Here is a 21,654-nt window from a genome sequence, read left to right as displayed (position 1 = left end):
GCAACTTTGTAGCCCTCCAGCTCGTTCCTGGATGCCGTGGAAGGGATGAAGTGGGTAGAATGGACAGGTCGCAGTGAGTCACACAGCCGTGATGCAAAGAGGGTGTCCTGATCTGCTCGGCAGAGCGTGGGAGCAGAGCAGCTGCCCCCATGCCCAGCCCCTGCAGGACACGTGGACACAATGGCAGAGAACGGAGAGACAGAGGACTCGAATCAAGCAGCGCGGTAACGCAAACAGACTGCCACCTTTCTCCTTTCCCTTTTTAAACCCTCCCTCCCCCAGTGGAACTCAAATATAGACTGGAAACAAAGCTTAGATCTTTCTTTTTTTTTAGAATCTTGTGCTCTTGACGGAAAATGCTTATGCTCCAATGGAGTTATCTAACCCATTGAAAAATGAGCCAGACCCTTTCTACATATCCTACCTTATTTGAGTCACCCTAAAACAGTGAACTGATTATTGAGGGCCCCCCCACCATCTTGGATTGTACAATTCCATTTGAGATGTTTTTAAGTGCTATTGTAGTAAACATTCTTTATACGTTATTTCTGATGGCTTACCCTATCTGCCTTGCATGATCAGCCTCAAGTGATGACTTCTTCAGACCACAAGCAGTTCAAGTTTTCAAAGCTGAATGTCAGACATGAACAGTGGAAGCAGAAACGATTTACAATTAAACAAAAATCCAAACTTAACAACAGCACAACTTGTCTCTTTCACAGAGCATCAGAGTATGATAAGATACAGATATCTTTTGATTTATGAATAACTGATTTATGAATTTTTGCTACAATGAAGTGTGAATTTTTAATCATTTTTATTAAGAATGAACAATGTTTTTACTGTCAAAACTAAATTCCTTGACTGGTGAACATGCTACTGGAGGCCAAGGAATACACTTCATGACATAGGCCCAAGCATCCTATATCGTCCACTACATACTTTCTGGTGTTCAGTCATTAATAAGACCTTAATTTTAACATGTAATAAAGAAGCTTTATACTCTTAATGTATTCTTTATGTAATTAAGCTAATTTTATTATTAATGTAAAATGTTAAACAATATTTTATTAAAGAAAAAAAATCTTTAGTGTTTATTAATATTTTAATAAAAGTATCCATACATACTTTAAAGTATTTTAGTACTTTTGTTAAAAGTATAGTTAAAATACTATAATGAATGTGCAAGCAGTTATTCCGCACCTGAAGAAGGCTCCACAGACTAAATGTTGGTCTTTTCTTCTCAGCATGGAAAAAAACCTTTACTTGTTCCTTTGCACTTTAATAAAAGTATTTATTATACTTTCTATGTACTGCTTGTTTAGTAAGTTGTTTACTACTTTATATTCCATAACTATTGTATAATGTAAATATAATTTAACATAAGAAAAGTGGTTTGTTAGGTTATCACGGCTTTTAAAGTCAGTAACTAACAAAGTTAAAGGTTTACTCTTCCTTGCACCTGTTAATTGCTGGGAAAAGCTCCAATCCCCTGCAACCTTGAACTGGATACAAAAAAAATCAGTTTGAGAATGGATGAATGGATGATTTGCTTTCTCTGAAGTTTTTCTTAAACTGTTTAAAAGGAATTTTCTGAATTCGGAAATATTTACTACAGTTACAGACAGGATAACAAAATCAAGTGAATCACTTTTGAATATTTACTGCCATAATCGTCCTACCAACCTAACAGCGGCATAAAACACGCAGTCACAGTGTGCACTTTTTTCACACTGACAGCCAAACACAGGGCTGAGGTGTTTCTGAAAGAGGACTGAGGCCTCAATAGTAGCATGGCAAGTTCAGCAGTACCCCCGTGAGCTACAGACACTGCTGTAAATGAGCAAACAGGAGAAAACTGTTTGCCAACTTTTTAACACACACAGTGTGCAGGGTAGTTCCTGGTCACAGCAGTATAGCTGTGATCCTAACTAGTCATGTTGGATTATTTTTAGAATGTAAATATTGTAGTTTACCACTTGAGCTTTTTAGGAGCCTCCTAAAGACAGATATTCCAAGTAGGAGCTGCAATAATAATAATGAAAAAAATTAAATTAAAATGTTAGTGATCGTGATTATTCTGTTGTGTGTGTCTTACACACACGATTCAAAGACCCACATCTTTATTTGTAATCAATTCAGTAATATAAAAAAACTACTTTGCTCAGCTACAACTGAGGCTATTCAACATTTTTTTTGCATTTAAGTGTTAAAAAACAAACTTAACTCTTGTTGGGATTTTTAAATCTTTATAATTTGAAAACACAACTACAGTTACAAATAATGGAGTATGGCCTTATGCCCATTTAGCCTGTTTGCTTTCTAATGACACATTGATCTCACCCTGGTTTCTTTCAAGAAGTGACTGAATATCAGCTTCCTCAGCATGGTTGGGCAGCCCTGCTCCAGACCCCCATAACCTTTTGTATAAAAATGTGCCTCCTTTTCTCTGTAATACACATACACAAAGGTTTTTTGTTTCTTCAGTGTGTCTCTGCTTTGCCTATCTTAGAATTCTACTCAGTAAGCATGAACAATTTTAACGCTGCAGCTAGTTATTTTGATATTCTGTCAAAATTCAGATACTTAGAAATGTATTAATACTTTACTTGTGCCTGCCTGACACTTTTACAGCATGAAATGACTGCTGTAACCAGCCTGATTTAAACATTGAAACCCAGAGCACCATATCTGTCTCAGGATCAATACCATCTTTTATATGCCTGCGAACGAAAATATTATGTAAAAGTCATCGATAATTCTGTTATCCGAGAGATGGATAAAATAAGATTAAAATATTGTACATGAACATTTGCTATTGAAATACAGTTGACCTCTACAATTCTCATACAGATACAGGTAAATCTGTATCCTCCATCAAAAGTTCCTATATTATAATTTTTGATCGTTTATTCTACTTTCAAAATTGTTAATATCTAAAAATAAATTTTACCAAAACCGAAAACTAAGGTTGTTGATTTTATATAGTCTTCCTAGTATTTAATAAATGTAGTAGTTCAGGTGGGGAGCTGCGTCAGCATGCATAGGCTGCAAAGGAACAAGTAATAGGTTTATTCCATGCTGAAAAGAGAAGAAAGAAAACACATTTCGGCCGTGGAGCCTTTTTCAGGTGTTCTTTCTTCTCTTTTCAGCATAGAATAAACCTATTGCTTTTTTAATTAATGTAACTGTGGTTAAATAATCGTTTATGTCTGAAAAAGTCTTGTTACAGTTTGCTTTGATAAACATGGTCCAAATATTTTTCCTGGTTCGAATATAGTGATGTTAGGAATTTTATGTTGTGTTAAAACATTTTATCAATACCTGTGCTATACACATACTATATATACATTTAGGTGTTTATTAATAACCCCCAGAAAGGAACGGAAAATTCCCTCTTTCAAAAGTCAATTTTTTAAAATCAAAACTTTGAACTGTTATTTAAGACCACACTGTGCATTCAAAAGTAAAAACAAAAAATATCTGGGGACTTTTCGAAGAAACTTTTGTGAAAAGGCTGTCATGGTACACATGACATCACACATTCTGCATATACCTTTGTTTCCGAAAGGTTTTCCAATATACATAGTCTTGTCTTCCACATGTCAGCTGATCTGAATCCATGTGATTTTTGTCCTGTGGGGATGAGGGTAAGACCCAGCATTCCAGGCGACCCCACAAGCTATTGAGGATTTAAAAGCAGCAACTGAATAAAACATTCATACCCATTTTTCCCTGACACACCTGCGAATGTATTGTTCAAATTGCCTGTAGTCTTCTAAAATGTGATTGTACGTGGAAAAGGACACACTGTATGTTCTAACTAAGCCACTGTATGATTTTCTAAATTATAAGAATAATTTAAGTGCTAATTTGGTGCCCCTTGCTTATTAGAATAACAAACTGTAACGGTAACAAGAATAAAAAACCTTGAATGTTTGAATATTTTTGTTTTGAGGCCAAATTATGTACATTGTGTGCTTACTCTTCAACTACTAACAGTTTATTAAGTAGGGACTTTGAAATCCCGAACTCAAATTCCTGTGGAGTCCATGTGATGTACAGATGGATCTGAACCTTTACATCGGATTCCCAGGTGTTTGTGTTTAAAACAGGGGCACGCAACACCATTTCTCAGGAGCTGTTGTGTTCTATGGTTTTCGCTGTGTCTCTCTTTTATTCAATCAAAGGAAACATCTGAATTAGAAGTGAAAAAAGCATGTTTTTAAATAAATCACTAGATTAACATCTGCAGAAATCTGACCGTTGCCCATTCCAGTCTAAGTTTGCAGGGCATTTACAACTCTTCATTGACCTTTAGCAAGTTTTACTGAATATTAGTTGGCAGTGTAAAACCCATCTTTTGATCTTTCTCTTCCTGTTCTACAGGTATGTGTTTGTGTTTCACATACACACATAGCGATGCTTCCGTTTTCTCACGCTACCACACAAATGTCTTTGTCCCTTCAAGCTGCCCATCTCTAGAACTACTTGAGGGAACTAACAACTTCACTGCCTCAGCACACAATGCAGCTAGCCAGGTGGGGTTATTTCTGGAAGTTCAATCACTGGATTAGAGAGAAAAACACATTATATAGAGATTCTTTTTTCTTTAATGCACAAAAGTGAAAAAGAAATTAAAATAATAAGAGCATGAAAAATCAAGAAATATTACAAATCAGAGGCCTTGCTTGCCACCATGTCCAGTGTGTAGCCACCTATGGATCTAGGATCTTCATTCAAAACAAGTCTTGGAAATCATCAGAATGTACAACACAGAATCAGCAGTTTGTTACGTAATCCAGCAACTTCTTTATGCAAAGTGCTTCTTAGTTCCATTCTGGAATTTAGTTCCATGTTCTCTGTCCATATACTCAAGACTCAGCCAGAAGTGGGATTCAGGAAAAAGACCTCAATCAGTCCGCGAGGTCCTCATTCCAGTCCAGAAGGATTCCATTCTGTTCATGTGACCGACCTCACAAGTCACGGTTGAACTGTGTGTATTGAAAACAAAACTCACCCTAGTTTGTCTAATCAAGAGGCAAGAGACCCAGTAAGACACTCAAATGTGATTCAGAAGGTTTTGAAGGGAAAAAAAAATCAAGATCCATAAAACAAGATCAGAGCTAAAAGAAACTTGAGTCGTCAGAGACTGTATTAAATAATTACATTAAAGAATACAATAAAAATAATGATAACTAAGATTTTTTTAAAAATCATTTCTAAACCAATCCAATATTCTTAAAAGCTTCCTCCTAACTCCCCACAAGCCCAACCCCAACTTCTTTTGGAAAAAAATTCTCAATTACTAAAATATAGGTAGGCAGTAATTTAACGTAATGCAATGGTGTGGAAAGTGCTTGTTCAAAGCCTCCCTCCACCACACCTACACCCCTCCCACTTGTACTGTTTCACCTCCCTGCAGAGTTCATACCCAAATGCGCACCTAAACCTTTTAGGTACTTAAGCTTAAGCAAAAACAAAACAGAGGCTCTTATTTCCTTCTGCTCTGCTCTGTGGTTAAAAGCCTTTGTCTCTCTTCAAGGGAGGAAATCCAAGGGACTTGTAGGCATGGCGACAGGATGCCCTTGTCAGTCTTTGCCATACGATGCCAGCCTCAGGCAGAGGTGTAAGTTGGTAGCAGGAAGTCAGGAGCTGCCTTGGCACAGCTCTGACCAGACTGTCTTTGCGCCAGGACTCAGGGGTGAAGCGTTTGTGCATAGAGGCACCCTGATCACAGGTTCTCCCCTGGCTGGTACTGTGGCTCAGTGGCGGTGAAATAGTCTTCCAGGAAGCCCTGCAGGTACTCGAAGGTGTGCCTCTCATCGGGGTCCTTTTTCCAGCACTGTAGCATCATCTCGTGCAGCGAGCCAGGACATCCAACAGGGCATGGCATGCGATAGCCCCTCTCCACCTGCTCCAGCACCTCGCGGTTATTCATCCCTGCGAGAGGGGCAGGGACACGGTGACTGCAGGTCAACACCAGACTGATACACACCCATGGGTGCTCCAAACAGCATCACTCACCCTCACCACAGCTGGATATAACTTTCCTGCACACTTACTGTGGCCGGAAACTGCCCAACCAGGCACTAAACTCTTCATTGACCTTTAGCAAGTTTTACTGAATGTTAGGCGGCAGTGTAAAACCAATCTTTTGATCTTTCTTTTCCTGTTCTATGTGTTTCTGTGTGTTTCACATACGCCGATGCTTCTGTTTTCTCATGCTACCACTCAAACTACAAATGTAATTGGGCACTTACTGCAGCTAGAAAATGAACTGTACCGTCACTAGCTACTAAACTCTAAAGTGTTTTTAGATTCACTCTTTAAAAAAGATGGCTATAATATAGACTTAAAGCTTCGTTGCCCAGTATCCAGTATGCAAGACATTGAGGTTACAGCAATTACCTGGGTAGGGCACCCTGCCCTTGGTGATGAGCTCTGTCATAAGGATCCCAAAGGACCATATGTCTGATTTGATGGTGAACTTGCCATACAGAGCAGCTTCTGGCGCTGTCCACTTAATGGGGAACTTGGCTCCTGCAACAGAAAGTGCAACCCTTTTACTCTGAACAGGGGGTACAGTAGCTGCTGCTGGGCTCTTCCGAGTGTATTCTGGACAGTTAAAGCCCACACACACACACCCTCACACACCCACACACCCACACACCCACACACCCAGCATCTTCTGCCGTAGAGTCAGTCGATCTTCACTGCATATCTGAAGTTCCCATTAAATTGTAATACATAGCTTTTTAATTAAAATAATATCAATAATATCACCAAATTATCAACATGCTTCCTATTAATGTAAATAACTGTAATTATTATAAAAGAAACTAAATATTCTGTGCCAGTAGGTTCCTGTAAACAGAATTCTTGATCTAGCCAAAGCAACAGACAGCAGGTCTGTCTCTCTGCACATGCTGCAAGACCTTTGTCCTCTGGTTTGGCCAATTTTTCCTGTCATAGATGAACTGAAAATCCGTAGCGGGACTTCTAAAGCCAACTTTTTTGTTTCAGGAAAGTGCCTCATATCCCTAATCCCTCATATCCCTAATACAGAAAATTGTATATGGCTAATAAAGTGATCTTATCTCTTATCTTATCCCCTGAATGAACCCCAGTTCATGTCGATTTATCAGCTTTATGAATAAATGTGTACGGGGGGCTCACCTTGGCGCGCGGTGTACTCGTTATCCTCGATAAGTCGCGCCAGCCCGAAGTCGGCGATCTTACACACCAGGTTGTCTCCCACCAGGATGTTGGCGGCCCGCAGGTCGCGGTGGATGTAGTTCATCCTCTCGATGTATGCCATCCCTGCTGCAATCTGAGAACAGCGCAGCACAGCCTCAGACACCTGACGTACCTCCCCAGCCAGCTGCCAACCTTTACCACTCTGTTGAATGCTACTGGTACTGTGAACAGGCCCCAAACAGCCTTTTAAGCCCTTTCAAATTTGCCCGCGTTTCGGACGTTTTGCGTATTGCAATGAACAGAAAATACTTGTGACACCACTTTGAGTTTATCTCACTTTTGTCATTTTTCTGTCATTTCTATATCTCATTTCGCAATGCCTTGTTTTGGTTACTGTGGACTATACATTTATAGTCACCTTAGGAGAAGGCATCATTAAAATAAAACATCAGCATTAGATCTTCCTATTCCAGTTTGGGAAACCCATTTCACAGTGTTGCCTACTGCCCAGAATTTAATGCAGAGTGCGACCCCGTATGTCGAAAAGTACCTGTGCTGCCATATCAACCAGTTGAGGCAACTTCAAATTCCGTCCGTCTCCATCTTTCAAGAAATCCAGCAGGCTTCCTGCAAAGCAAGCAGAGTGAGCTCAGTACCTGCACGGCCAGGTCTGCCTGGCAGGGGAAGTGAGGAAAACGAGGTCTGGTCTGGTGGTTAGGGCTGTGGGACTCAGGGAAGCAGCAGTGCTGAGTGGTTAGCTGTGAACAGGGAAGTGAGGCGGCTGCTTTTATGGTCCTGACTGACCCTAAGGTCCCAGCACTGTGTGGAACAAAGAACAGTGCTGGGCTGTGTGAATGTGGGTATCCAGCTATCTCTGTCAGTTCTGGCTGCCATGTGTCAGCACTGCACTGAGCGTGGATTTGTACTGTATGCATGTCAGTGCTGAGCTACGAGTCAGTGTTGCTCAGCTTGTGTGTTAGTTAGTACATGTCTCTCTTTTTTAATGCATCAGTGCTGTTGTCTGTGTAGAGGTGTGTGGGAGTTATTGTTGGTCTGGTCAGTGTGCATGTCAGTTCGCACCCTGGCTCATGAATTCGGTGACGATGTAGATGGGCTCTTCGGACACCACAGCATACAGCTGCACCAGCTTGTCATGACGCAGTCTCTTCATGATCTGGGCCTCCTCCAGGAAGGCCTCGGGGGACATGGTGCCAGGTTTCAGGGTCTTCACTGCCACCTTGGTGGTGCCATTCCACATGCCTGAAGAGAAATAGTCCCTCAGTCACACAGCACTGGAGACCACTGGATAACACACAATCACTGTAGAGTCATTGCAGAAACTCTACAGTTAGCATAATTAATTTTTCTTCCATAATGCATTCCTTTGGTTTTATAAAAAAACCTATTAAATGAATTTTAGGCTATGGAAAAGGCTATGCAAACTTCATCAAAATGGCAATGTAATGACCTATCTGAAAAATCAAAATATGAATATGTACAGTACATTGTTATTTCATGTGTTTTGTATCCACATACTAAGGAACCACACTCAAGTGTGTGGTTGCTGTGAGAGCTGTGTGTTCACTGCTATAGCTGCATTGCCACTGAATAACGTCCACAATGACACTTGCCAATGCACTTGCTCTGTTTAGGAACCATTCAACCTGTGGTTTAGAGCAAATTGTGTTTTGCAAAAAAAACACAGTTTGAAATTACTCATGCGGAAACCAAGGTTATACGAAGTACCAGTATTTAACTGTTTAACCATTATGAAATGCATTATGGAATCCTGAAGAACTCCCATCTCACACACTGTTTGGCAGGGCAAGGTAATGATCTGTGAAGTGAGGTGGTACTGTGATGACAGGGGAGAGCGGAGGATGTAATGCATGCAGAGGTGTGTTACTGGGATGAGCAGGCAGGAAGGGGGGTGACCTGCATGCAATCTGTTACTCACTGATATCAGGGTCTGACAGAACACATCCCCTCCTGAGGAGTGCCTCAGGCACAATGAACCGATTCAGAAAAGGCTGAGATGTTACAACGAGGGCTGGGCTATGGTGCTGTTGCTGCAGACTCAGAAATAATATTCTGAACAACAGAGGTTCAAGAAAAACCACATAATGTCACTTAGTGACACTTAGGATCTGAGCTTTCCATAGACGACTAAAGACTTTGCATGTTCCTGACTGGACCATATGTATGCTGTGAGTAGTCATTTAGGACCAGTTAAATGAGGATTATTTTAGACTTTTAGATCTCTGTTGTTCACATAAAAAAATTCAATGTCCAATGCATTTGCTGTATTGTTAATGTTAGTCAGTATATTACCATATTCTAAGATAAAATTATGATTCTGATCTCTATTAAAACCTTTTGGAAAACTAAAGTAGAAAGACAAACACTGTGCCAGGCTCACAGCGGCTCTGACCTCCTGTAGGGTTTTCTTAACAACACGGTGTAAAGGGCCAAATTAATTAGCCTGCGAGGAGCTGCTCCTCAGATCACCCTGGCTCAGCCCAGCCAAAAACCCATCATCCCCAACCTACTCCAACTGCTCTTCCAGATTGCTTATTGGTTCTTTATCCTTGCTGTATTGTATTGCATCACAAGTTCCAACGAAACCACCTTGGACAGTACAGGAGCTGTGCAATGAAATCAGCCCTTCAGTGAAAGATACAGATTCCTACAGTACGTCTGCAATCGTGCCAAGCTGCCTTGTGTGTGAGAGAACAAGTTAAGGTTTATTCCATGCTGAAACGAAAAGGGACACAATGTTTCGGCTGTGGAGCCTTCTTCTGGTGTGTTCCAAATCGTACTCCACACCTAAAGAAGGCTCCACAGCTGAAACATTGTCTGTTTTATGCATGGAATAAACCTTTACTTGCTCCTTTGCAGCCTATGCGTGCTGACACAGCTACATACTTGAACTTTCTTGTGTGTGTGTGCATCATCTGCTTTTCTTCATACTTAAATGCATCAGAAAACTAAGTGTCTTGGATCTCTTAAGTGGCATGGATCACATTTCACTGGATCCTCAACATACAGGTCCTACTGGGCATCTGGACTGCAAATACACATTTACCAAGAGAGTGACTTGAATTCCTCTCTGCACTGCTCTGCAGGTGTAGTCAATCAGAACATGAGCTGAGCGCCTGGCACGGCCCGCCTTACCCATCCACACGTCTCCAAAGCAGCCCTGCCCCAGCTTTTTGTTCAGGCTGAGGGTGTCACGGGATATCTCCCAGGCATCCCTGCCCAAGCCCAGGGTCTGGGGGGTAGAGTTTGGGCAGGCCTTGGTGAGATAGTAGCACAAGCCATCGTTACTACCTGGAGAGAGGAAGGGGATGCAACGGAGATGGAAGGGGGTGAAATGAATTGGCATGCAAAGGGGTTACCCTCTTGTGAGCCACTCCAGGGGGCGAGGTGAAAGGGATAAGAGAGAGGGGACCCACAGCGCACTCTATGTAGGGGGTGTTAAACCAGAGCCATTTTAGACATGGGTGTCTGTTATATTTCTAACCTGGGAAAAGCTTTCCAACCTGAATGTTTGCAAATATACTAAAAAAATCATTTTAAATTCCAATTGATCCCAGGGATTACATTTAAGAATCTAATTGGAATGTAATGTATTGAATGTATTCTTGCATTCCAGTTTCACCTGTTCAATTTTCAATAGTGGTAACCTGATCAGCCTGCCTGTGGGGTAATGATAAAGTGAGTGCGGGCTCTTGTGAAACCCCACTCTTTCTTCTACCCCGTTGCAGAAGTGCGCTGTTGATTCCCCTCCCCCCCCAACACCGCCCCCTGGTGGTTGTGGCTGGAGGGGGTTTTGAGTTCCTACCCATCCAGACTTCCCCAAACTGCCCGTTGCCCAGCTTCTTAATGAGCTGCAGCGACTCCCGCGGGATCTCCCACACATCTTTGGTTTTGACGGACAGGTCCGCCAGCTTAGGCATTCCCTTGTGGCAGGACACCACCAGCCGACAGCACAAGCCTGCCGCGCGCTCTGAGACAACAAGGAGGACAGCGAGGGCAGCGTGGGAAGAGGCGTGATTATGGAACAGGAACAGGAGGAGTGTTGAAGAAACAGTTGAGAGAGCAGGAGAAGGGGGGAGAGAGAGGGACGGGTCATTTACATGGTGGGGTTTGTGGATTCAAATCCAGGGATGTGTGGGAGGAGGGCAGGGGTAGAGAGACCATTATCGATGGAGAAAGAGGGGGCGAGACAGGGAGGGAGAGATTGTGAAGGGGTGAGAGGGAAAATGACAGGGAGAGCCGGGACGAGAGAGGGCAAGGCAAAAAAAAAAGCACACAAAAAGTTAAAAACAACAGGCAGCACAGACAGTAGCCCCCCCAAAAAAACAAAATAGCTGAGCCATGACGAGGTGCTTCAGTTGCTCCTGCTAGGTCTGATAGCTGTTTGTGCCGGAAGAGCAAAATTAGCGTGCTAACCAAAGCATTAACACCATTAATTGCCTTCAACACCAACATCATAACAAAAAAAATGAAACAAGAAATAGCAGCGCACGTAGCAGGGGCATTCAATCCTGTTGTGTTTCTAGTTTTTTAATCCTACTCTACTATTAACAACATAAATCAGCTCATTACTGGCTAAACTGGACCCATTCAGGTGCAGCTGCCGGAAAGAGAGCTAGAAAACTTGAAGACACACCGGCCCCCAGGGAACAGCACTGGGCAGCCCTGATGTATAGGATGCCACTTTGTGCTAAAAGTAGAATACTACACACCTCATACTCCGTATGAGGACAGTTTTATAACAATTAAAGCTAAAACATTTGCATTCAACACATAAGCAATTTTTAAGACGCAGTTAATAAAAAGCCTCACAACTCTAAAGTGGTTACACAAAGCTCTCTGTGATGTGAAATTAGAAGTGCCCTGGATTTTTTTTCTACATTCAGCACTTAGCAGACTTCAGGCCCTGTAGCACAATCATCCCAGCAGAGGGCACTTGAGGGTGTAATGCTGGCAGAATCCTGTTAGGAACACAGTATTTACCAGTCCAAAAAAGGGGGATCCTGAGAGTTTACCCCAGTTCTGATGAGAAGCAAAGCCAGAAGATAGAAGAAAGGATACATGTAGTCCAAAGTCAGCCCTGGCAATTTGGTGAATAAAATTACCGTTACCAAAGTAAATGTAAAGGGAAAGCACTGCTCCAGAATTGATTATGTTTCTCTCTACAGGCACTGCCACGAGTCCTTGAGTTCTTTTCACAGAGGGCACACATACCTGGCGGCACTGCCCCAGCACACGTCTAGTAACAGAGTGTAAAAGTCCCTCAAAGCTTAGCAACAGGAAATGCCCTTGCGGGTGAGACTCAAAAACTATAAAGTACTGTACAGCAAGGGGTTTGCTTTAATAACAGAGTGATAAACTGATAAGACCAGCTACGACTGTGCTACCACAACCAGAATGCAAACAAAATTAACCCTTGAGTGTGTTAAGATAATATGTTGGGAATTTTAATAAAAAAAATGTGAATTCATTTAGATATCTTATTAGGCTTTAGGGCTTACAGACACTGATAAAATTTCCATAGAATTTCTCACAGCAAACCAGCTGCACGAGGCTAGAAAACTGCTAAAAAATTCAACTGTTGCAATGAACCTAAGGATAAAACGAATTTATTAGCACCACGTGGGTTTAATCTTCATACATAGTTTTTCAAACTTATTTAACATAGGTTTTTGAGTCTTTCTGAGCTTGTGACTGACACCGTCTTTTGAGATATTCCGCGGAATATTTGTTTCTTGCAGGGCTGCTGTGATATTGGTCCACACCTCTGTGCCCTCTCGTGACAGCATAAGAAATCCATCTGGCCTTTCTAATCCATCTGGCAGTACTGAACTGAAGGATCGTATCTAGCCAAACCAGTCTTGCACCTGGGATTTGAGCCCACATGTTCCAGTTATGAGTTCAGATCCTTAAATATAGTCTGCCACATTCTTGCCCTATTATTTACATATCTGGCTGCCTTTGATGTTTTTAGGGTTCTTTGGGATGTTCATCTGAATCCCAAGTGAAACAATGCTTGAGCAAAGGTAATTCACCCAAACGGAATACAATGAAAACACTGAGCTGTATAAATAGGTTCAAATGTAAGTCATTTTGGATAATTTAGTTAATAATAATAATAATAATAATAATAATAATAATAATAATAATAATCCCACCTTTCTAATACGTCCCTAACGTCACAAAAATGATTATCTGTTCACTGTTCCAAAGGCATGGCTTCAGTCAGCGGGGGCTGTGTGATTCAGCAGCTTTGTTTCTTGTCCTTGGAACAGCTTTACATACAACACCAGAAAGGCAGAATCCCCAGATTTTTTTAAATTAAAGTTGGAATCATGTCCTCTTTCCAAATGCGCAACATCTTGCATCTGGAGTGCATTTGAATCATTAGGTGCTTCGATTTCATCTACTGCATTGTAACGGGTTGTATTCATCTACTGCATTGTAACTGACTTCCTATCAGAATGCATCAAAGATAAGGACTGAACTGAAATCAGATGGCTCAGGATGTTTCAAGAAGGCAATCCAACAGCAGATCAGATGGAGAGCAGTCAAACATGGATCCCAGCCTCCTTCCTACAGGTATCCTCACAAAAGTCAAAAATTAAAATAGAATTGCCCACAAAACAAATGAACTTCTCTTCACAGAGAAGCTCTGTCCAGCAATGGTGATGCATTATTGAGCGATTATACTACATGACTCATTTACAAGCACCTACAGTGTTTATCGAAGGGACAGTTCCGCGGGGGCCACCCCCTCCACAGGAGCACATCCAGAACACAGCGCCACCTCTCTTACCTGTGTAGTGCTGCACCAGCTGCTGCACTGTGTCAAACTGCGTCCGCGTGGTGATGTAATACCCGCCGTTGTCCAGCTTCCGGATCTTGTAATGCTTGACGTGATCCCCCTTCATTTCGTCCCAGTCGCGGATGGACAGGGAGTAGGCTCCTGTGGCACGAGAGAGGGAGAGGGAGGAAGCGAGGCAGAGAGTGAGCTAGCAAGGAACAGCGAAGAAGGAGGAAGTGATAAAGGGAAGAGGAGCAAGAAAGGGAAAGATAGAGACACACACACATGCACGTACACACCCACACAGAAAACTGGGGAAAGAAACGAGGGGAAAAAAAGATCTATGACTCCAGACACAATACAAATGAAAAAGAGAGGGGTGGGAAAAAATCTACAGAGGCTCGCTCAATTACCAACAGCCAGAGCTGGCCAATTTCCCATTGCAGACATCTCACAGGAGGCAAGGATCAGAGGAAATTCTCTTTAAGCTCCGCTTCTAATCATCTTTATACTTTAACAGCAGCCCGTGATTCATATTCACAATTAAACTATATAAGGTTCTCCTGATTTAAATTGAATTTTTTTGCACTTTTCCTTTGGACTGCAGCTACAACGCTGACTTCTGGTGACACATGTACACCTATGGATGGTTAAGTAAAGATGCAACCTGATCCATAGGTCTCACTAAGTAGTGGACAGGGCTTTTCTTGGGAGAGCATTGCACCTGTGAAACACAAGGAAACTAGCGGAGAGGACACTGGCCAATTTCTGCTGCTGTGGTGTTTGATTAGATAGAAAACAGTACTGCAGTCAGTGTCAAAATAAAAGAGAACTGGTTTCTTGGGCTGAGAATGCATACAGGTTTAGCCATGTCCCAGACTTTAAGCATTATGGGGTCTGATTAGTGTCTGATTACTGTAAAGCATTACATTTCTTGTAGTTTTCAAAGCTCACACCTCTAACAGCTGTATGCGGTGCCATTTTTGTCTTGGTTTCAGAACTTCCCCTTTCTCCTTTATTTTTAGATTTGACAATATCTTTTCAATTCTCAAGGGGAGATTTTGGATGTGGTAACTCCCTTGGTTGGCTTTATACTGTAGAAGTTTTTAACTCGGGGTCACTGTGTCTGCTAGTTGTCACTCCAGCTGAGCTCGATATCCCCAAAGCTAATTGATTATTAACTCATATGCTTGCATTGTTATTGTACTGGTATTGTTGCCAACAACTTCAGCATACTGAGTTTCCCACAGCCTCTCCTCAACTCGTTTGTCGTTTCCTTCAGTTGAGGTCCGACTGGTTATATTTCTGGCAACATACCTGAATGAGGACAGTTCCCAAACTTAAAAAAGTGGTGTGGGGTTGATCCCAACCACAAATCCCATTTGAGCAGAAAGCAAATTTACAAAACTGTCCAAAACTGAACCAAAAAACAATGAGCGTGCGATTGCGTCCTGTAGGACCAGTGTTAGGAACTATGGCTATATTGCAATAAAGCCAGATTTAGTTCCAAAATGTAGCTGACCACCTTTGGGAGGTTTCTAATCGTCATGTCATTTGGATATTGAAATATAATTTCATTGACAACTCGGTCACATCATTTTAACAACAGGGACATACCTGCACAAGAGCATTCCTGAATTTTGCTTTCTGGATGGGAAGGGTTGATTGAACAAGTACAGTTTGTATAATCTCAGCAAGGCACCTCTGGCATGTAATTTGGTTGTCTGATATTTGCTAGGTCCTATTAAGAGTGACTGAACAATTTAAGCTGATTTTAATTGACTGTAACTGAAAGCCTGTTCCAAAGATACATACAATGTATATTTTTAATGGAAGCCAACATGAACTGAAAAAGGGTACATTTCTATATGACATTTCAAAACTTCAACTTCTACCCAGCTAAAAAACCCTTTAAAGCATGACCTTAACTCCATGTAAACCGGGTGTGTGGAGTAGTAAGACAGATGTGTGGCTTCCACAAAGCATCTGCTAAGCTATATCGACTTTATACAGACATCCGTGGTCTCACTCCTGGCTTTGCTAATGAAGCACTCTGTGTCCAAACCTTCGAATGAGGTATAAAACCAAGATCTTGTCAGGATTATGTAGAAGTAGCCAAAACACCCCCTACAGGCATCTAAATGTTCACTTTGAGCAAGTGGGGTATTTGAAATGAATCTTACCAACACCTCTCACAAATATTGCTTAAAACCTTTTTTAATTCAATCTTTCATTTAACCAGATAAGCCAATTGAAAACAAATTGTAATTTACAATGGCCTGGAGATATAATAATACAGAAGGGCTAGTACTGGAGCTGTAGGAGTGAAGCGCCTTGCACATGAGTACAACAGCAGTGCCTCACATGGAGAAGGAGCCCTAAGGACTACTCAGACAGCTGCTGTCTGCTTTCTCTCTTGCCTTCCCTGAAGCAGCTACCTTTGTCATAACTACTGAAAATGGAACCCTTAATTGTCTGTATCCAATACCCAATAAGGACTGACTGTTCTACTTGGAGGTCATTATCTTTTTTTTCTTGTTTACTTTTGACCTCACTGAGATATTGTTTTACTTCACTTTCTGAATGACTCCTTGCCTGCACTTTCCACACAAAACTGAACACAGGACATCTTGAAAAAAAGTTATGAGAAATGAACTGAGACGCTTCATGAAAATAAGAACTCCACTTCAAAGACAGCCATTTCTAGAAACAAATAAGGAAGCAGGATCTCTTGATGTGGTCTGGTAGGAAACCTGATAACCAAACATACTGCATTTACCTTTCCTGTGCTTCTTGTAACAATTTCAACAGACTTTCAGATACAGTTCAGTGCCAAAAGGTGCTGAACAAACACACAGACAAAAGGCTAACTTAATGTTTCCTCCATGTGCTCAAGTGCAGTACTGTATACCGCAGTTGTCTAGATCCTTGTGCTACTGCCACTAGTGCTCTTGTGCTCTAGAACCCACTTCTCTCGTGCTCTAGACCCCAGTGCTCCATATCCTGGTGGTCTGCTATGGCTGTTTCTTTTGCCTTGCTAGCCTTTTGAAAGAGGGAAGCCAAGCTGATCGCAGAAGGTTACCTTTGGTCGTCTCACTCTCCCGGATCAAGAAAGTACCCCTGGGGTTCCCCGGGCAGAGCAGCTGCCTTTCAGCATCTTTGCGTCCCATCTTCCCGAAATACCACCTGAAGGGAACAGGCAGATGGGGGTCATTTCAGCAAAAAACATGAGGAAACTTTCAGCTTTGATGTCGGACATTTTCTTGACATCCTCCCCTATCATGTTTCATCACAGATTCCCCGTGTGTCCAAAACACTTGAGCTGAAAGACATATGACCAAACCCACTTCCCTACTGCCAGCAGAAAACCCTAAAGCATATTCTTAGAAACCTCTCTTAAGACTTTGAGAGCTTTCAGTTTTAATATTAGCATCAATGTTAAAGATTTAGTCACAAATACACAATTTCTGCAGTTCTTTAGTATTTAGAGGTTAATTACAAGTTAACAAAACTAATAATGAGCTACAGACTTTTATATCCCCTGGAGAACCCAAAAGTGCACAATTTATTCATGCTGAGGCTGAAAACTCCATTTGCTGTAATAGGTGGTAATTGTGATCCAAGTCTATGTGTGTTTATATCCACTGCTTATTAAATAATTATGAGTGTGGGAGCCATATTTCCTACAATGAGAGGTTGTAAAATGAATGAAACATGCTTCCCACTTCCCCTGGGTGTGGTGATACACAGGCCTGTCGTGAATGTCTCGCCGAGCCTGTGACCGTGACTAGTACTCACTCTTCAGCCTGTATGGAGTCTACAGGTGCCACATAATTACTGGGGATGTAGCCACTGTTGCCTGTGTCCAGAGATCGTGCCTCCCACCAATCCCCTTCCCTGTTGAGAGAGAAGAAACAGAACTTATGGGAAACACAGACAAAACTGACACACAAAGTTAGGTCAGTCTCTAGGATTCACTGTGCAACCAAAATTCAGTCACATTCCAACAAAATGGAATTTACAGGCAAATAAATGTTTTCTTACACCTTCATATCATTCATCCTGATAGTAAATACTGTAATTGTCACATAGCAGTTTGTTCCTCCAGAGTGATTCTTTACTCTCGGTTGTGTGAATTTTTAAATTCCTATTGTCCCAAAATGCTTCTCAAAATATTTTTATAAATCACAAGAGGAGAGAGCTTGGGGGAAGCATTTCACCGCTGCACCAATGAAAGATCACAGGAAGGGCTTCAGTTTGTAGCACTGAATTGTTTCATCACAATACTAGCAGAGGAACTCAGGAAGCTGAACAGTAATACATTCATCGTAAAATGAAAAGACAGCATCTGTTAGCTGAATGACCTTAGAGAGGAAGACCCAGAATGAGCATAATCAATGTCCTAATTCATGAGTTTCATTGCTAGGGTAATCTGGTTTGTCTGGCACTTGGGGTTAAGACGAACGTTACGCACGTGTTGTTGATGATGTGGAACTTCTCCCCCTTGCGGAAAGTGAGGTCATCTTCAGTGCGAGCGTCGTAGTCATAAAGGGCCACAAACAGGGTCACCCCACCACCTGTAGTGAGACAGAGTGTTACACACTGCTAGACAGCCACTCTTACAAACACACAGCTAGACGTACTGCCACAGCCAATAAATTAGACCTTCCCGATACTTACGCCAACCCAGTGTTTTTTCACAAAATGTGATTTTTATTCTTATGTTTTTTGCAATATTTAGTGTGTCTTTCTGTTATGAAGCAGTTTGAGATAAGCTTAAAAAATGAATACAGGACCAAGCACCATGACCTGATAAGTAGTACAGAACACCACAGTGACCTTGAGACATGGTGGTTAAGCACACTACTAATATTGCACCTGTTGAGCAAACCAATGTCAAACTTCCTATTGAAGTTATACAGTAAATGAAATCTACAAAAACCCTTCTTTATAAAACATTAAAATTAAATATTTGTACACCACATAGTACTGAAAAATATTTCTACATATTTATGACACATGCAAGGCATTTATTGTTTTTCCTACTATAAGTAACTATACATATTTGAATGTGTAATTGGTAACTGGTAATTTTTTTACCAGTTAACTAGATACTGAAGAAGTCATACTCATATTATTTTAACACTTTTTTATTTGTCCTTGCTATAAAATCTTTTAAAAAAAGGTTAGTTATGTTTCCAATTGACATTAGACAAAGTTAACAACTGGATTTAATGAAAACTTCGTATAACTGATGAGTTGAAACTTTCAAATTGCTGTATGAATGGCTTTGAACTTAGCTTTCACCTATTTCTTTCCAGTAAAATCGATTAATGTGGTTAATATTTTGTTTCAGCATTCAGTGACTGATGTACAGTTTTCACTGTGCAGGATCCTTCATCCCTTATTTTCCTTTCCTACACAACTATTTAAAAAATATTTCAAAGGTGTTGAGGAAATCAGGGATGCGCACCCTAAGAGTTAACTTAAATATGAGCTCTAACACAACTGTTAAAAATACTAGAGCTTGCATTATAAACCTGCTAAGCAATCCTGCCCACTTCTGGTTATGAGTTTTTTCAGCCTTGGGGTTAGCAGAACCTAGCAGATCAACTAAATAAAGAATCCTAAATGAAGAAAAAATAAGCTAGCTTGGTTGAAGTTACTGCGTATTTGCCACAGCTTAAAGCGAGAGAGAGAGCTCATGAAACATATATCGCTATATTAACTCATATACGAAAGTTTCATTATTGCTCAGTCTCCAGCGTGTAATTATCATGCAACATTGCTTACAGAGTAAGCATGTAGTAAGAATGTAGGTAACGAACTTGGCTTTTCCCAGCATTCATTCTGCAATCCCTTCCTCCTCCTCAGCCCTGCCCTTACAGGATCTCTGTGACTCAACAGTCAAACTGGGGGGCCGTTCCAGTAACCTCAGCCTTATTACCAACCTGTTCTCACTTGAAACTGTGTCAAAATTAAATTTACAGGTCCAATCGCTCCCCAACAATTCTCAAAACTAGGGTTAACCCAAAGCTACTGAACTCCAGCTCATTTGTTCCTGATTTAGAGATGAGCTAAGGAACAATGTCTGTCTGAGGGCCAGGTTAGGACCGTTGTGCTGAATGCCAGAGAATGTAAGCACTACTCATATCACATTCAGCTATTCATTATAACAGATGCTCAAAAGACTAAAGCAATGAAAACCTGACATTGCGGCTTGAGCCACAAACACAAGCCCTGATTGTGACTATACTAAGCAGTAACCATTTACCTTTGAGGCTAACGACAGATACACAGCAATGAACTCACAGACGCAGATAATTGAGCTTTTCACACAGGCAGGTCTATTTATACACAGTGCTGCAATATAGAACATACAATAACGGTAATGAAAAAGCAGCACGCAGACATGCCTGCTCAGAGGTGGTGTTTTCAATATGGTACCTCAGGAGCTTTCTGCAGTTTGTAAATCAACAGACATGGACATTGATCATTGAAAATAGAAAGAAGGTAGGAACATGTTCCGTCTGAGAACTGACTGATTTTCAAAGAGGATCTCACATTTACCTGGTGTCGAACCTCATTGCTGCTCAAACAACATTTTTCAATCTGCTCAACAGAAATGTGACTGCACTTTTTCACATTAATCTCTTACCTCTGGAGACCTGCTTTTAATATACACTGCCAGTCAAAACTTGACACTCCACCTCATCAAATCTGATCAATCTGATCAAAAAGCAGCTATGACAGAAAAGAGCAGTCTAAACTATTGATGCACATCGAATTTTATTAACCTTCTCAGAGAAAGATGCAGAGGATGTTCAACTCACGGACTGTTATCATAATATCCTGTCTTGACAACGATCACAGATGCACATTCTCTGGTGTTCTACCACAGAGCTTCAAATACTACTACCAAAAGACAAAAATAAATCAAAAGCAAGTAAAAAAAGTATTTTTGCCAAACATTAATAATGAATATTTTAAACAAATATCATGTGAAGAAGTTTGAGTAGGTATCAGTGTCAATATGGGTAGTCTGCAAAGGAACAGATTATTATTGCAATGCTGAAAGGAAAAGAAAAGATAACAAACATGGAATAAACCTTTACCTGTCCCTAATATTTATCATGACCCATAATGTTGTTTTTTCATTTATAATATCTTTCCTTTTTCATACCAATTAAACATATTTTCCCTAAAACCCCATTCTTGTTTTCCTATAAGATATTATCTCCACTATTCCTCGTTTTTTACTCGTTTATATATTTGTTTATTAAGATACTGATTGTATCTTACATATTTGTCAGAGTTCACTGAAATGTTCAATTATTTGGTTTATTTTCTAATTATTCTGTATAGAGTGTTTTTAAACCTGTCTAAATCCAACATCTCATGTGTACATGTCAGTTAATGTGATAAAAACCACATGTGCCACCATAATATCATGGTACTGCTGTCAGGATTGGACTGGTAGACATGGATCTGGGGTTTATAAACCCACCTGTGCCTCAGGCAAGACAGGAAAGACAGGAGAAGCAGTGGAAGACAATACTACAGCCAGAGGGCATTGACTGCAGGCCTTGAGGAAGACTCCACGATCATCTCTTCAGCTCTACAGGGGA

At 41.0% G+C, this 21,654-nt stretch overlaps 1 protein-coding gene across 8 annotated transcripts in view; it reads right to left on the bottom strand.

Moving 5' to 3' along the window:
* Positions 1–4,590: 4,590 nt before the first annotated feature.
* yrk (Yes-related kinase) overlaps positions 4,591–21,654 on the bottom strand; it is a 63,443-nt gene continuing 46,379 nt past the window's right edge. For 7 of the 8 annotated variants that reach the window (XM_069195558.1, XM_069195557.1, XM_015348753.2 and 4 more), the window contains 10 exons: positions 18,501–18,603; positions 17,825–17,923; positions 17,109–17,212; positions 14,039–14,188; positions 11,045–11,209; positions 8,281–8,460; positions 7,751–7,827; positions 7,180–7,333; positions 6,412–6,543; positions 4,591–5,943 (listed from right to left, as the gene is read on the bottom strand). In XM_069195558.1, the coding sequence (XP_069051659.1) occupies positions 5,735–5,943; positions 6,412–6,543; positions 7,180–7,333; positions 7,751–7,827; positions 8,281–8,460; positions 11,045–11,209; positions 14,039–14,188; positions 17,109–17,212; positions 17,825–17,923; positions 18,501–18,603 (1,373 nt within the window). In that variant the 3' untranslated portion in view covers positions 4,591–5,734. Of the gene's footprint in view, positions 5,944–6,411; positions 6,544–7,179; positions 7,334–7,750; positions 7,828–8,280; positions 8,461–10,374; positions 10,531–11,044; positions 11,210–14,038; positions 14,189–17,108; positions 17,213–17,824; positions 17,924–18,500; positions 18,604–21,654 lie in introns of all 8 variants that reach the window. The other variant, XM_015348757.2, reaches the window with a different exon arrangement.

This window comes from Lepisosteus oculatus, chromosome 11 (genome assembly GCF_040954835.1).
Source record: "Lepisosteus oculatus isolate fLepOcu1 chromosome 11, fLepOcu1.hap2, whole genome shotgun sequence".
Classification (NCBI taxonomy): Eukaryota; Metazoa; Chordata; class Actinopteri; order Semionotiformes; family Lepisosteidae; genus Lepisosteus; species Lepisosteus oculatus.
The sequence above is the reverse complement of the archived record's forward strand: the minus strand, read 5'-3'. Positions and strand labels throughout refer to the sequence as shown.